This window comes from Piliocolobus tephrosceles, chromosome 2 (assembly GCF_002776525.5).
Source record: "Piliocolobus tephrosceles isolate RC106 chromosome 2, ASM277652v3, whole genome shotgun sequence".
Classification (NCBI taxonomy): Eukaryota; Metazoa; Chordata; class Mammalia; order Primates; family Cercopithecidae; genus Piliocolobus; species Piliocolobus tephrosceles.
In genome coordinates, this window is record NC_045435.1 from 179,058,107 (window position 1) to 179,075,601 (window position 17,495).

The 17,495-nt window shown below is 45.2% G+C and overlaps 1 protein-coding gene and 1 long non-coding RNA gene across 4 annotated transcripts in view; one reads left to right on the plus strand and one right to left on the minus strand.

The window, feature by feature from the left end:
• GLB1 (galactosidase beta 1) overlaps positions 1–17,495 on the minus strand; it is a 112,860-nt gene that overhangs the window by 68,613 nt on the left and 26,752 nt on the right. Inside the window, 4 exon segments of the mRNA XM_023214668.2 lie at positions 3,294–3,474; positions 10,954–11,048; positions 14,262–14,322; positions 14,852–15,002. Coding sequence (XP_023070436.1) covers positions 3,294–3,474; positions 10,954–11,048; positions 14,262–14,322; positions 14,852–15,002 — 488 coding nt within the window.
• On the plus strand, positions 966–11,137 carry LOC111544243. Of its 3 annotated transcripts, none has more exons than XR_002732082.3 (3): positions 966–1,128; positions 2,733–2,856; positions 10,507–11,137. It is a non-coding gene; the product is annotated as an uncharacterized LOC111544243 (long non-coding RNA). The 3 variants fall into 3 exon arrangements; XR_002732083.3 differs by lacking the exon at positions 10,507–11,137 and adding an exon at positions 5,552–6,687; XR_003309691.2 differs by lacking the exon at positions 10,507–11,137 and adding an exon at positions 5,573–6,687.

Consider the following 17,495-nt stretch of genomic DNA (forward strand, 5'->3'; position numbering starts at 1 on the left):
AAAAAAAAAAAAAAAAAAAAAAAAAAAAAAAAAAAATGAAAAAGAATTTCTCCACAGAGAAGGAATGGGCTGCCAAACACTGGGGAAAGAGGAAGCATGAGCAGTGTCCACACCAACCCGAGCAGAGGATGCCCTGGCCCTACACTTCACCACCCAGTTCCCACAACAGGTATCCCAGGGTGGATGTGGCCCCAGCCAAGACCCTCTGATAATCACTTGCTCTGAGATGGGCATTTGGCTTCTCTGTAAGGCCAGCTTTCAGGACAGAATATGCTGATCGAGAAAGAGCAGAATCTCATTGGCTGTCTTTTTCACTATTAAGCATTAGGTGGCATTCAGATCTTTAAACACCGTTCTCATGAGACCCACCGGGCAATGCCCCTCTCCCACACAAAGCAATGAAGCTGGCAAAAGTCTCTGACTGGAGGGCCTGTCTGCCCCAGGTACCCTGGCCTTGTGGTTGTCTCTTCTCCAACCCCCAGCAGCGATAGTCATACTGTCACCTCATACAAATTATGCTTAAAACACATTCATAATCACCTTCAATCTGTTCCTCCCAACAGAAAAATGTCATGCTTTTTCATCCCTGTGATGAGAAGCCTGGCCAAAGCAGGAGGAAACCGGCACGTCACTTCCTCTGCAGCACTTTGTATTAGCTTGGTGCAAAAGTAATTGTGGTTTTTGTCATGGTTTTCTTTTTTTTTTTTGAGATGGGGTTTCGCTTTGTCGCCCAAGCTGGAGCACAGTGGCACGATCTCAGGTCACTGCAACCTCCGCCTCCTGGGTTCAAGCAATTCTCCTGCCTCAGCCTCCTGAGTAGCTGGGATTATAGGAGTGTGCCACCATGATTTTTATACCAGCTAATTTTTTTATCTTTAGTAGAGATGGGATTTCACCATGTTGGCCAGGCTGCTCTCAGACTCCTGACCTCATGATCCGCCCACCTCAGCCTCCCAAAGTGCTGGGATTACAGGTGGGAGGCACTGCACTGGGTCTGTTTTTTGTTTGTTTGTTTGTTTGTTTGTTTGTTTAAGGCAAAAACTGCAATCATTTTTGCACCAACGTAACCAACCTAATGGATGAGTCCTTTCATCACCAAATGCTCTCGAAACACTCCATTCACTTAAGGTCAGTTCTTTTCTGTTCCTCTCTTTTTTGATACAGTAGAAGAACCTCTTTAAAAATGTGACTACAGACTGGGCGCCGTGGCTCACGCCTGTAATCCCAACACTTTGGGAGGCCAAGGCAGGCGGATCACGTGAGGTCAGGAGTTTGAGACCACCCTGGCCAACATGGTGAAACCCCATCTCTACTAAAAATACAAAAGTTAGCCAGGTGTGGTGGCAGGTGCCTGTAATCCCAGCTACTTGGGAGGCTGAGGTAGGAGAATGCTTGAATCCAGGAGGCAGAGGTTGCAGTGAGCTGGGATCATGTCATTGCACTCCAGCCTGGGCAACAAGAGAGAAACTCCATCTCAAAAAAAAAAAAAAAAAAAAAAAGCGACACCAGGCTAATATCCTCATTTCAATCTTCTGTACATCCCTCTCAAGACAGGCAAGCATTGGATGTGCAATGTGCATGAAGTGCCTTATACCTCAGAGGGGAAAACATCAGAGTCTTTACGCTACTCAAGGAACTGGTCTTTTTTGTGTGTGTGTACCTTTTGTTTTGAGACGGGGTCTTGCTCTGTTGCCCAGGTTAGGGTACAGTGGCACGATCACAGCTCACTGCAGCCTTGAACTCCTGGACTCAAGTGATCTTCCCGCCTCATCCTCCCAAGCAGCTACAACTACAGGCACTTGCCACCACGCCTAGCCTGTAACTTTTTATTCTGCAGTAATTTCAAACTTACACAATGTTGTAAGAATAGTACAAAAAACTCTCCTATTCCCTTCACCTAGATTTCCCAATTGTTAGCATTTTACTAGATTTACTCTATCAGTTTCTCTATAAAAATATACATTTTTCTGAGCTATCTGAGAATAAATTGCAGATGTGATGGCCCTTTATCCCTAAATACTTCAGTGTTCATTCCCTCAGAACAAAGGCATTCTTTAAATAAACACAATATACTTATAAAAATCAGGAAATTACACTGATACAATACTCTTATCTAGTCTACAGACTTTATTCAAAGATTGCAATTGTTTCAAATAACGCCTTTCATAGCCACACACACACACAAAAGTCCAGTCAGACATTTAGCTGTTGATATGGTTTGGATCTGTGTCCCCACCAAATCTCATGTTGAATTGTAATCCCCAGTGTTGGAGGTAGGGCCTGGTGGCAGGCGACTGGATCATGGGGGCGGAGTTCTTGTGAATGGGTTAGCACCATCCCCTCAGTGCTATTCTCCTGATAGTGAGTGAACGAGTTACGAGATCTGGTTGTCTAAAAGTGTGTAGCACTTCCCCTCCTATCTCTCCCTCCTGCTCTGGCCATGTAAGATGTACCTGCTTTCCCTTTGCCTTCTGCCAAGATTTTAAGTTTCTTAAGGCCTCCCCAGAAGCTGTTGCCACCAGGCTTCCTGTACAGCCTGGAAGTCAACTAAACCTCTTTTCTTTATAAGTTACCCAGTCTCTGGTATTTATTTAGAGCAGTGCAAGAATGGCAAATACAGCTGTCATATCCTTTATGAAAGATGCTCTCCTAAATGAAGACTCTCTTAATATTACTTATGGCCAGAAGCATCGTAACCACATTGCCCACCCATCTGTAACTTTCACTTGCAGCATCTCCACAGTTTACCCAGCACTGTGTAAGGAATCTGGCACGGCTTTTGTAGCATCTGCCAAACCATCTCCAGCCCTGACAGTTTGGTGTTCTCAGTTATGCAGAAAGGTAACAAAGCGTACGGTAAATTTCCAGCCAGTAGCTGACCTCAAGGTTGGCTACGGCCAAGACATAACTCTGAGTGGGAGGGCAGGGAGGGCAGAAAGAGCAGAGAAGCACGCCCCAGACACAGCCTAAAAGGTGACTGCCTCAAGGGAGCGCTTCTCACAGCTGGAGCCGCCCACCTGCTTCTTCATCTTGGGTGGGCCAGCCCAGCCCCTGAGACTCCATGTTCCAGGCTAGCTCCACCAGTGCTGAAAATGCAGCTACCCTGGAAGCTCTTGGCCTACAGATGACCCTCTGTTACTGAGGCGTGCAAGTACTCTATTCTACCTGCTCCTTGAAAAAGGAAGTGAAAAATCTCAATCTGCCCACGACACTTAAAACAACAGCTGCCCAGAGCAAATGACTGAGTAAAAAGCTGATTTGAAGCTGCAATTTCTGTTACTACAAACACCAACCTGGTCCAAAGTCCACTGTGGTGTAGAGGCCCTGCAGGGCCCCACATTGCAGGAATATTTCATGTGCGCCGTCCGTGGTGAACAGAACCACATCATCCCCCAGATGGTGGTGAAAGCGCTTCTGCAGGAAGCGCAGGTAGTCAAAATCACAGGCAAAGTAGCTGCCATATTCATTTTCAACCTGTGAGTGAAAAAAGAGCAGGGAAAAATGAGGAGATCCCAATGTAGCCATCCTAATGCAAGCTTTTGTGTGGGAAAATATCTGAGCATCTGCTAAGATGACAAGGCTTAATGATTGCCAGAAAAACTTCCTTCACTCAGACCTCAAAACTGACTAGAAAAAACCACCAACAATTCACCATAAAACTTTACCTCCTATTAACCCTCTCCCACCACTGAGAAATCAGAAAAACAAAAAAACACCAAACTGGTGTTCAGATTGTAGTGGTATTCTTCCCTAAAATAGAAAGTAGATACTTTAAACATCACATAAATAATACCTTCCCATGGTAGAAACGCTAGAAAAATGAACAGAAAACAGGAAAAGTATCCATTAATTCCATTGCCCAGAGATAATCACTGCAAGCATTTTAGTATACAGCCGTCTAGATTTACACAGACCCACACACTCCCCAAATATACACAAATAATATACAGCAGTGTTTTCTTTCCTCAAAACTGGCATCATATTACACGCACCAGTTGTAACTGTGTTTTCCCTTAATACACTATGCAAAATCTCCATGGCAATAAGAAGGGTGAATGCCAGGGACAGACAGGGCATGTTTATTCGACCTGCTGTCACACACACACTGGTGTTCAGTTTGTGCTCAATAACATCAGTGGTTCTCAACCAGGAGCTCTTTAGCCCCACAGGGGACATGTGGCTATGTCTGGAAATGTTTGTGACTGTCACACCTCGGGGGACGTGCTCAGGGCATCCAGTGGCTAGAGGCCCAGGGATGCTGCTAGACATTCCACAGTGCACAGGGAAGCCCCAGAGTGAAGAATTATCACGCGCAACACAGCAACAGTGCTGAGGGCGGGGTCCCTGCTCTGAAACAAGCATTCTCAGTGAGGTGGGTAGCACCCCCGAGGGGGTAAAAATGGATGCTTTGGGGATAAAATATATTAAACATATATATATACACACACACACACAAACAGAAAATAAACCAATATACAATATCTCAGGTATTAAAATTTCATGGTGGAGAGGAGAAAGCACTTAGAAAAAAAGTTTAAAAGGGATCCTTGGGGGCAATGATGAAAAAAACAGGTTAGGAAACATGGCTCTCGGTCGGGCGCGGTGGCTCATGCCTGTAATCCCAGCACTTTGGGAGGCTGAGGAGGGCGGATCATGAGGTCAGGAAATCGAGACTATCCCATCCCGGCTCACACAGTGAAACCCCGTCTCTACTAAAAATACAAAAAACTAGCCGGGCGTGATGGCGGGCGCCTATATTCCCAGCTACTCGGGAGGCTGAGGCAGGAGAATGGTGTGAACCCGGGAGGCGGAGCTTGCAGTGAGCCGAGATCGCGCCACTGCACTCCAGCCTGGGCGATGGAGCGAGACTCCGTCTCAAAAAAAAAAAAAAGAAACATTGCTCTCGGGCAATAAAACAAATGAACTTCAGCTCTACCCAATACACCAAAGAATCTTAGGCATATAATGTCAGGTGAAAGAAGCATGACACTGAAAAATACATACAGTACAATCCCCTTTAGAGAAAATTCAAAACAATCAAAACCTAACTATAAAGTCTGAGTACACACATAGGTGGTAAAAGTATAAAGAAAAGCAAAAAACTGATGGCCATAAGAGTCAGGACAGTGGGATGAAATGGTGTATGATCAACAAGGGGACACCGGGGAAGCTTCTGGGGCACTGGCCACGTGCTGTTTCCTGACCTTGGTTGGTGTTTATGTGGGTGTTCACACCATAGTGATTCATTACACTGCACATTTATATATGTATGCTATACTTCATTTATAAAAACTTAAAAAATGTCCAACCATAAAATGTTAACGTACACATAATACAAAAACATTTGAGATCCTGGGAATACGTGATTTTTAAATATAAGCACAAGAAACTGTGAGCCCCCAGAAAAGAGGTGCTTAGCCTGAGTGGCTGGGAGAGATCGGTAGGGAAGGTTCCTTGGAGGGGCAGCCCGAGGTAGCTCTAGAAGAAAAGGCTCTGAACTTGGGCAGGGAATGGGAAGAGGCTATTCCTACATATTTGATATCACCAACAGCTCAATTTCGTCCATGTGCAGAGTTGGAGAGTGGGAGAAGAATGGTGAGTGATGAAAATGAACTAAATGCTGCCGTCATTATCTGCACAGTCCTGCCTCCCAAATGGCTTCATGAATGATCCTTCTCTCAGAGAGGATCCCTCTGGCAATACTTTCAGATTTTGGGTTCAAGAAGTAAAACAGACTGTAACATGCATGTCCAGGACAGAGAATTCACTGGTCATGAAACCACCCTGGAAGAGGACGTATTTGCTGCTTACGCAGAGTAGAAAACTCCCATTGATGAGTTCCATCAAAGTTCCTTTTGCAATAATTTAGATAAATGCTAAGAAAAGCTTTGTAAATACTGGCAAGGTTCTTTTCTCGTCCTTTATAAGTGCTACTTACATGACTATGTCTCCTTTTTATCATCTGGCTGTCAAGAAATTCAGAGCTAAAGATCTTAAAAGTCAGCTCCAGCAACTAAATGGTCTCACAGCCTCTGCACGTCGTGTTCTCTTCCGCCCACTCCCATACCCCAACCCAACCTTGGTTTTCTTATCATCTTGCTTTTCCAGATCTTATTTATCCATTATCATCATTGTATCATATACCCTAAAATAAACAGGCTTGTAAAAAATGTATACGCATAATTTGGTTAGGTTTTGAGAGAGCAAGAAAAGCACAATTGTGAGGCAGCTTAGAGTTCTAGTCACGGGCATGGCTGGCAAAGGCCCAACCATCTACATGCAAATCTGAACTCTGCCACTTCCTACCCATGGGACTCCACCTGTAAAGTGTACCTAACTTGATGGGTTATCACGAGGATTAACTGAGTCAATACATGACTAGAACTTTGCACAGATCTGGCATCTAGTAAGTGTTCAAAATGCTAGCAGCTAAGACTCTACGCAAGTTCTATGTTACTACCAATTAGGAAGAAAAGAGGTGTGTGAAGGCTGGGGGTGGGTGAAACATACAAATGAAAAGGCTTGAAAAACCCATAGAAAAAGTCACGGCTAGGTTCAGAGGAACACTGATGTTTCTAGAGCAGGAGTCAACAAACCTTTTAAATACAACACCAGGCCGGGTGTGGTGGCTCACGCCTGTAACCCTAGTACTTGGGAGGCTGAGGCAGGTGGATCACTTGAGGTCAGGAGTTCGAAACCAGTCTGGTCAACATGATGAAACCCTATCTCTACTAAAAATACAAAAAAAAACTAGCCAGGTGTGGTGGCAGGCGCCTATAATCCCAGCTATTTGAGAGGCTGAGGCATAAGAATTGCTTGAACCTGGGAGGCAGAGGTTGCCATGAGCAGAGATTACGCCACTGAACTTCAGCCTGGGCGACAGAGTGAGACTCCGTCTTAAAACAAACAAACAAATAACCACCAGAGAGTAAATATTTTAGGCGTTGCAGCCATAGAGGTCTCCATCTCAACTATTCAACTCTGCCACTATAGTACAAAAGTGGCCACAGACAATATATAAACAAATAGTGTGGCGATTCCAATATACTTTCACTTACAAAAAAATGTAGGTGGTGGCCATAATTTGCAGGTCTTTGTTCCAGAGTAACTGCCTCCATTCTGTAACCTCCTTAAGCACCAGAGACTTTTAAAGATGCTGCTCTTCCAAATAGTCATAAATAGGCTTATTACCTCATGATGAATGCCCTGTTAATTGGATGAAGTAAAGTTGTGGGTGGAAGGTCGTCCACTCCTAATTATTTTCACCTTGGACATTATCAATGGCTTTAGTTTTTTCAGGCAGAAACTGAGATAAACATCCACAATATGCAAACCATCATATGGCACTGGCTCAGCTAATCCCCCCAAAAGAGAAACATCTGCAAACCTGACTGAATCATGAGGATGAGTAAAGGCACAGACCTGGCTTCTTGTATCTGCAACACAACAGTGTTGAGGGCCCCAAATGTTCTCAGACAGGGATTTGAGCCTTCTGCTCTGACTCATTTTTACCCTGGCTGCAAACACGTAGCTCCTCCCTGGCCATCTCAAACTCTGAGCACTGAGAGAGAAAACCAACATCAAGAATTGAGTAAAGCCACCATCTTCTACCCTTTGACATGAATTAAGACAGAGACAGAAATCGGCTTTTATAGAAATCTTTATTTTTTTGAGACAGAGTGTCATTTTGTTGCCCAGGCTGGAGTGCACTGAGTGGTGTGACCACGGCTCACTGCAGCCCCAACCTCCCAGGCTCAAGTGATCCTCCTGCCTCTGCCCCCTGAATGGCTGGGAACACAGGCGCATGCCACCATACCCAGCTAATTTTTCAATTTTTTGTAGTGATGGAGTTTCACTATGTTGCCCAGGCTGGTCTTGAACTCCTGGGCTCAAGAGATCCTCCTGCCTCAGCCTTCCAAAATGCTGGGATTACAGGCATTGAGCCACCATGCCTGGCCCTTTTACAGAAATCTTTACAGATAGAATTACTGTCTACAGGCCTGGGGCAGTGGCTCACGCCTGTAATCCCAGCACTTTGGGAGGCCGAGGTGGGTGGATCACGAGGTCAAGAGATTGAGACCATCCTGACCAACATGGTGAAACCCCATCTCCACTAAAAATATACAAAATTAGCTGGTGTGGTTGCGCACACCTGTAGTCCCAGCTACTCGGGAGGCTGAAGCAGGAGGATCACTTGAAACTGGGAGGTGGAGGTTGTAGTGAGCCAAGATCGTGTTACTGCACTCCAGCCTGGTGACAGAGCGAGACTCTGTCTCAAAAAATAAAAATAATAACAACAACGAAAAGAAATACTGTCTACAAATCCCCCAGTTCCTTCTTATCAAGTCAATCAGCTTCTATTCCATTCCAGAGTTGTTTGGTGGGTATGTGATGTGCACAAACGCATGATGTGCCCTCATGGCTGCCAGGCAGAGGTGTGGGGGGCCAGGAGACTAGAGACACAGTGTGTCAGGGATGAAACTGCTCCCACGTGTGCTTCACAAAAGGAGGCACCAGTGACGGTTCTGAAAGTCTTACGGAAACCAATATGTCAATTGGGACGGCTTCCGGACAGAGGGAACACGTATAGGAACTGTGCGTCGGAAGGTAAGTAGGACAACCATGAAAGATGATGAAAGAATTGTTAACGACATGAAAAAGTGCTCATGACAAAGAATGAAGCAAAAAAAGCCACACAGAAAATAGGTCACAGAGAATGAACTTACTCTGTAAGAAAGAAGAAAAAAAAAAGGCATAGAAAATATTCAAGGAAACTCCCAAAATGTGAAGAGCTTTGCTATGGCTCCTGAGGTCTGAGTAACAATTACGTTTTTCCTGCTTTCTTATGTCTCTCTACACTTGTTTATTTTGTAAACAAGGGGTAAAAATGATTAGATGGGATTCAAGCATGTGGAGATGGGAAGGGGAGAGGATGAGGAGGAGGACAGCAGAGTCAACTGGCAGGACCCAGGGTCAAGTTAAAGTCATCTGAGGTTGCTAGGGATGGACACAAGAAGAAATATCTCCACGACAGTCAACTTCACCTCTGCAGAATTAATGCTTGATTATACTTTTCGTGGCATTTCCAAAATCAAAGGGGCAGAAAAGTTGTGGGCAGAAATTGAAAGTGATTCAAGGAGAAGCAGAGACTGAAAAAAAGAGGGCATCAAAAGAGGGTTTGCACTTGAGACCAGAAGAAAGGAAGACAACACAGCCATGCAAAGCAAAGACGCACCCAAGTTTCAGACTTGACATCCTCATGTAGGAAAATGTGGTTCCTATTAGCTTAACCAGTACAGACTCAAGACGGTAAAAGAGAGGGGCATGTGGGGCGACTCACACATCCCGCCGTGAGCAGCAACCTGGCCTCTCTCAAGAAGACATCTCCTCCCACCGCAAAGCCTCAGAACGGACACCCTGGCCAGTGCAGCCCTCTCAGCACCTCTGTCCACCTACAGCTGAAAGGCGAGGGAGTGCCCATGCCCCCACCCTACCATGATCCATCCCCACAAGCTGCCTCTAGTACTGTTCATAAGAAGGAAGCCTGGCCCACACTCCCCTAGGGAGCGCCACTCTGCATCCCCGGGATGTCCAGGATGCAGCCACTTTTACATAACTTTACTCTTTTCCATGAAAGCATCCTTGGTCATGGCCACGAGCAGTGGCTCATGCCTGTAATCCCAGCACTTTGGGAGGCCGAGGTGGGCGGATCACCTGAGGTCAGGAGTTTGAGACCAGCCTGGTCAACATGGTGAAACTCCGCTCTATTAAAAATACAAAAACATAGCCAGGCATTGTGGCACATGCCTGTAATGCCAGCTACTCGGGAGGCTGACGCAGGAGGGTCACCTGAACCCAGGAGGCAGAGGTTGCAGTGAGCCGAGGTCATGCTACTGCATTCCAGCCTGGGCGACAGAGTGAGACCCTGTCTCAAAAAAAAAAAAGAATCTTTACTCTTTTCCATAACAGCATACTTGGTCATGGCCGGGCACAGGGACTCATGCTTGTAATCCCAGCACTTTGGGAGGCCAAGGCAGGCAGATCACCTGAGGTCAGGAGTTTGAGACCAGCCTGGTCAATACGGTGAAACCCCGTCTCTACTAAAAATACAAAAATCAGCCAGGCGTGGTGGCATGTGCCTGTAATCCCAGCTACATGGGAGGCTAAGGTGGGAGAATCACCTGAACCCAGGAGGCAGAGGTTGCAGTAAGCTGAGATTGCGCCACTGCACTCCATCCAGCCTGGGCGACAGAGTGAGACTCTGTCTCAAAAATAAAAAATAAAAAAAATAAAGAGCATCCTTGGTATCCTTGGTCAACGTTCAATGAACACAGTTTTATGTTTCACCTAAGTAATTTTACCAACACCAAAAACTGTTGAAGTTCAATGTACCCCACAGTATACTAGTTCTTGCAGAGCCAAGAACACATGGAAGAAGGAGAATGGGGCAGAAAGCAAAAGAGGAAACATAACGGCCCCAGTTGACCACATCCTTTTCCATTCCAGGTTTATCTGACTGCCGAGGCAGTGCCGATACCAAAGTGTTTCAGTCCATGCTGCATGCCTGCTGCCAGAAAATAATATTGCAGGAGAGACAGAGAGACAAACCCTGGAATCCGCAGAATTAGGATGCTATCCTAATTCTGCCACCTGCTGGCTGGGTGACCTTGGCCAAGTCACTTAACCTTTTCAAACTTCCTCATTGAAAAGAGACAGTGGTTGGAAGAATTGAATAGCATTTACAAAGCACCCGGCACAAAGCCTGCTACATAGCAGGCATTCAAAAATGGTAATGCCTTCCCAAATGCAATTTAACTAAAAGCACTATCTGCGGCATTACCTCTTAAAGAAACAGATCTATGAGGCTCATGTCTGCATCACTCCTATCATTTATATAATATAGATGGATGGGAACCCCTCCCCCAATCCATCCATGCTCAACTCCAGGGTTACCTGCACTGTTATAATTGGCCCTCCATTCTGATAGAGGAGAGGCTTCATCTTGGGCAGAAGGACTCCCAACCACTTGTCCACAGCTGCCAGGTAATCTGGAAAACAAGAAAAGTTTAACACAAGCTTGTCCAACCCACAGCCTGCAAGCCACATGCAGCCCAGGATGGCTTTGAATGTGGCCCAACACACATTTGTAAACTTTTTAAAAACATTCTGAGTTTTTTGGCTGGGCACGGTGGCTCAAGCCTGTAACCCCAGCACTTTGGGAGGCCGAGGCAGGCAGATCACCTGAGGTCGGGAGTTCGAGACCAGCCTGACCAACATGAAGAAACCCTGTCTCTACTAAAAATGCAAAATTAGCCGGGCGTGGTGGCACATGCCTGTAATCCCAGCTACTCAGGAGGCTGAGGCAGGAGAATCGCTTGAATCTGGGAGGCGGAGGTTGTGGTGAGCCAATATGGCCCCACTGCACTCCAGCCTGGGCAACAAGAGTGAAATTCTGTCTCAAAAAAAAAAAATTATGATTTAAAAAAAAATTTTTTTTTAGCTCATCAGCTATCATTAGTGTTAGTGTATTTTATGTGTGGCCCAAGACAGTTCTTCTTCCAATGTAGACCAGGGAAGCCAAAAGATTGAACACCCCTGGTTTAACACCATCACACATCTTTTAGTACAAAGAGACACCAATGCAGCCAGTGCAGCCTTATTACACCAGGGCTGGCAGCAGAGATCAGGATATATGGGACTCGACAAGTACCTTCTGAAATAGAAGTCTCATAAAAGTTGTCCTGCATGTAGTTGTCTCCTCAGCTGAGCTCCTCAGGGGACAAGGACCAGTGTGCCTGTATCTGTCTGCTACAGTTGGAATGTTTGTCCCTCTGAAACTCAGGTTGAAACAGAATCCCCAATGCGGTAGCACTGAGAGGTGGGGCCTTTAAGAGGTGTTGGGTCTTGAGGGCTCAGCCCTCATAAGCAGATCGATCCACTCATGGATTAATAGATTAATAGGTTAATGGATTCATGGGTCATCATGGGAACGGGACTGGTGACTTTATAAGAAGAGGCAGAGAGATCTGAGCTAGGACACTCAGCCCCCTCCCCATGTGATGCCCTGTGCCCCCTCAGGACTCTGCAGAGTCCCCACCAGCAAGAAGGCCTTCACCAGATACAGCCCTTCCACCTTGAGCTTCTCGGCCTCCATAACTGTAGGAAATAAATGCTTTTCTTTATAAATTACTCAGCTTCAGGTATTCTGTTACAAGCAACAGAAAATAGACTAAGACGCCATAGGACACAAAGCCTGGAGCATAGAACATATCCAAGCAACGTTTGCTGAATGAAGAAAACAGTCACTGAACAGTGTGTCCTCTTCTCAGCCACAGGAAGACTTTTTTTCTGTATCAAATGAAGTTCTAATAAATTATATATTTATATTGTCAAATAGGAATAATAAAAGTACATGCCACATAAAGTTGGCATAAGGATTAAAGGAGTTACTACATATGAAAACACCAATAATATGCTGAGTGTGCAAAACATGAAGGTACTGGAGTAAGACAAAAAAACCATCATTTACACATTGCTCTGTAAAAGTAGACAAAAATAGAAGGCATTGCAGCTACCAGGCAATCCAATGACACCATCCCAGAAACTGTCATTTTGTTTTTCCTTTTTTTTTTTTTTTTTTTTGAGACAGAGTTTCATTCTTGTTGCCCAGGCTGGAGTGCAATGGCGCAATCTGGGCTCACTACAACCTCCAACTTCCCAGGTTCAAGCAATTCTCCTGCCTCAGCCTCCCAAGTAGCTGGGATTATAGGCATGCACCATCACACCCGGCTAATTTTGTATTTTTAGTAGAGACAGGGTTTCCTCATGTTGGTCATGCTGGTCTCAAACTCCCGACCTCAGGTGATCTGCCTGCCTTGGCCTCTCAAAGTGTTGGGATTACAGGTGTGAGCCACTGTGCCCGGCCTTATTTCTTTCTTTGAGACAAAGTCCCTCTCTGTTGCCCAGGCTAGAGTGCAGTGGTGCAATCATGGCTCACTGCAGCCCCAACCTCCCAGGCTCAGGCAATCCTCCCACTTCAGCCTGCTGGACTACAGGCACATGCCAGCACACCTGGCTAATTTTTAAATTTTCTTAGAGATAGTGTCTCATGGCCGGGCGCGGTGGCTCAAGCCTGTAATCCCAGCACTTTGGGAGGCCGAGATGGGAGGATCATGAGGTCAGGAGTTCGAGACCATCCTGGCTAATACGGTGAAACCCCGTCTCTACTAAAAAATACAAAAAAAAAAACCAGCCGGGCGACGAGGCAGGCGCCTGTAGTCCCAGCTACTGGGGAGGCTGAGACAGGAGAATGGCGTGAACCCGGGAGGCGGAGCTTGCAGTGAGCTGAGATCCAGCCACTGCGCTCTAGCCTGGGCTACAGAGCGAGACTCCGTCTCAAAAAAAAAAAAAACAAAAAAAGATAGGGTCTCACTATGTTACCTAGGCTCGTCTCAAACTCCTGGGCTCAAGCAACCCCTCCTCCTTGGCCTCCTAAAGTCCTGGGATCACAGGTGTGAGCCACCGTGCCTGGCTTGTCATTTTGGTTAGCTAGGTGCTATCATTGGTTGTGGAATATGCTAAGTAAATAGGAAGAGAAAGCATTGAGGTCAGCTGGTCAACCGCAAACAGGGCTCAATGCCAATTCAAAGAATTACCAGTTTATCAGTAAGATCTGGTTAAGTAGTTCAAAGCTTAATTTCCTAGAGGTTTAGTTTGGTGCTATGCACTGGACGGTGATAAACACTCAGACTTTCAGTAAACTTTCAAAAGTATTTGTGCAGAGGTACCCCAAACTTCAAAATACCTCCCCCGTTTGATAAAAATTGTTGAAGCTTTTTTTGTTTGTTTGTTTGTTTTGAGACGTAGTCTCGCTCTGTCGTCCAGGCTATAGTGCATTAGCGCGATCTCGGCTCACTGCAATATCTGCCTCTAGGGTTCCAGCAATCCTCCTGCCTCAGCCTCCTGAGTAGCTGGGATTCCAGGAGCCCACGACCACGCCTGACTAATTTTTTGTATTTTTAGTAGAGGCGAGGTTTTGCCATATTGGCTAGGCTGGTCTCAAACTCCTGACCTCAGGTAATCCACCCGCCTCAGCCTCCCAAAGTGCTAGGATTACAGGTGTGAGCCACCGCACCTAGCCTGAAGCTGTTTTTTATTTTTTTAATTTAATTTTATTATTATTATACTTTAAGCTCTAGGGTACATGTGCACAACGGCCTGAAGCTTTTATAAATCTTCTCAAGACATCTGTAACAACTTACCTGGGTCGGAAGAGCGGAGAAGAACAGACTCTTTCTCTAGCAGCCAAGCAGGTAATCCTCCCTAGGTCAGGAAAAACAAGCCATTATAATGTCCATTCCGTGAAGGGAGCTCAGAGGAGACAGAAATTACTATTAGCAGTTATGGAAAAGAATAAAAGCTTCAAGGGACAAGAGGTATTTGAGCTGGGCTTTTTGGTTTATAACTTGCAGGGAAATTAGAAATTGGAATGTAGTACAATTAAGATCACTCTGCATGAATGCAATGTTTTGAGGACCAAAGCCCTTTCCATAAAGATTGTTCAGTTTAGTTTCACAACTACCCTGTGAGGTAGATAGAGAAGATACCATTAACTGCTTCTTACAGACGAGCAAGCTGAGTTATATGAGTGACCACCAAGAGGAGAGCCCATGCCCTGATCCCGGCCTGTTTCTCTCTGCCTGGGCACCCTGGCAAGGTAAAAGACACCTGTGCTGGGTACAGTCCCAGGCCCCATGCTCTCTGGAATGCAGGTCTGCTTTAATGCCCTTTGCCCCAGAGCTGCTGCCTGCCAACTCACACACCAGGCAGAACCCAGTCTAGCCACACTCACCATTTCCCACTCCGCACAGATGTAGGGCCCGGGCCTCAGGATAACCAGCAGTCCCAGCTCGTGAGCCAGCCGAAGAAAATATTCCACATCATGGTCCTCAGAAAACTGGTACTGTCCTGGCCAGGGCTCATGAAAGTTCCAGGGCACATACCTGCCAAGATACACACAGCCCCTTCCTGGATACTTGGCAGAGTCAAGAAGGAAGAGTGGGGAAGGGGCCTCATTAGGACTATTGCTAACACAAGGATAAGAGGAAGAAGGTGCTTTGGAAGAAAAATTATCCAAGGCTGGACACGTGGCTCAGGCCTCTAATCCCAGCACTTTGGGAAGCCATGGTGGGCAGAGCCCAGGAGTTTGACACTAGCCTGGGCAACATGGTGAAACCCTATCTCTACAAAAAACACAAAAAAATGAGCCAGGGTGCATGCCTGTGGTCCCAGTTACCCTGGAGGCTTGAGGTGGAGGTTTGCTTAAGCTCGGGAGGTTGAAGCTGCAGTGAGCTGTGATTGTGCCACTGCACTCCAGACTGGATGACAGAGACCCTGTGTCAAAATAAAGAAAAGAAAAGAAAAATTATCCAGAATTTGGATATAAGGCAAAACAGTGACTGCATTGCCTTTCCATGTTATAATGGAGGACTGTCCAGTGGGCCCACTGAGGCTTCCTTCATTCTCCAAGGGAAATATTTTGTTTCACTTACTATTTACTATTGATTAAGGGAAGAACTTTGAAGTTACAGATTAATTTGTAGATTATTGCCTGGGAGAGAAACAAATGATGATTGTCATACAGAGAAGACAACTCCAAAGGTAACTCATTCATTGCCCTTTATGATATTAACCAGTTTTATCTCTAAAGATAACTTTATTTGAACATGCCTTTCTTGAGTGACTATAAACCTCCCTTCCTCAAATTCTCCTTTGAATTGGCTTTACCATATAGCTAGTTTCCTTGGTAATAAGTTAAATAAATTTTTCAAAACTTTTATTTTAGGTTCAGGGGTACATGTGCAGGTTTGTTATACAGGTAAATTGCATGTCATGGGGGTTTGGTGTACAGATTATTTAGTCACCCAGGTAATATGCCTAGTACACGATGGGGGTATTCACCCTCCTCCCACCCTCCACCCTCAAGGCCCTGTTGTCTGTTGTTTCCTTCTTTGTGTCCACATGTACTCAAAGTTTAGCTACCACTTCTAAGTGAGAACATGCAGTATTTGGTTTTCCATCCCTGTGTTTGCTCAGGATAATAGCCTCTAGCTGCATCCAGGTTGCTGCAAAGGACATGATCTCATTCTTTTTTGTGATTTTGTAGTATTCCATGGTGTATATGTACCACATTTTCTTTATCCAGTTAAATAGATTTCTGATATATGTCCATTATGTATTTGTTTGTAAGTCATGTTTTTAGGTTTTTATAGTTATATTTTGCATAAATAATTGAATTGAGGTGCTCTGTGGAAGGGGAAAGAGCTCAAAAACCAGATCTCCTACGTAAATGTCTAAACTATTTGTAGAACCATAAACCACAGGACACACAGACCTTCCCATTTGGCAGCCTCTTGGGAGGGGCCTTGTTATAAATTTTTACAGCAGCTCCCCAAGCTAATCAAACCTGGTGGGGACACTTCTTAAAAGCAACAACAACAGAAAATTCCAGAATTATATCAGCACTAATTCCTATTACATAACAATTATAGCTGGGCACAGCAGCTCACTTCTGTAATCCCCGCACTCTGGGAGGCCAAAGCAGTAGGATTGCTTGAGGCCCGGAGTTGAAGACCACCATGGGAAACATAGTGTGACTTCATCTCTAAAAACAAAACAAAACAAAACAATCAGCTGGTGTGGTAGCAGTGCCTGTAATCCCAACTACTCAGGAGGCTGAGGCGGGAGGATCACCTGAGCCCACTTTAAGGTTTCAGTGAACTATGACTGAGCCACTGCATTCCAGCCAGGTGACAGAGCAAGACCCCAGCTCTAGAAAACTGTTTTGATAAATAAAAATAAAAATTATATATGCCCACGTAAGGCTTAGGAAAAATAAGAATATTTTGCTGAAAAGTAGTAAGAGACATATTTATTTTTTGAAGAAATAAATTTTAGTAAGTGTAGGAAAAACTCCAAACCCCAGATCCTCTGACAAAAGATTTTGTCAGCAATCATGTGGCAGGAGGTAAAATGAGAAAACCTTCTATCAGCTCCTCCATCTACCCACAGACAGACAGATACAAAGTTAAATATGAAGCCATCCATTATCATCACAAAGCTCTCTTTGAAGACCCTGGCTTGTGTCATTTTGTGTGTGTGTGATCCCATGATTCCAGGGTTCCCTGGAACAGTCTTGGTCTTCCAGAGCCCAGTGTCAGAATTATAAACAGGTGAACTTGGGTTCACTCTGCCAGTGAGTGGCCTTAGAACCAGAATAATGAGTGGGTTCTCCCTCACCATCTATCTTCGGAATCTGCCTCTGGGTTTTCTCACTCTTTATCTTTGAAAAGTTATCAGCAATCCACATCAGCACTGCAAAAGCCAGAGCGGCCAGCCATACCAACTTTCTTCCCTGTTTGTTACTTTGCAATAGCAGAAGAGATGCAGAGAGGTAACTATTGGGATAATTCTATACCCTGAAGTTACACAATTAC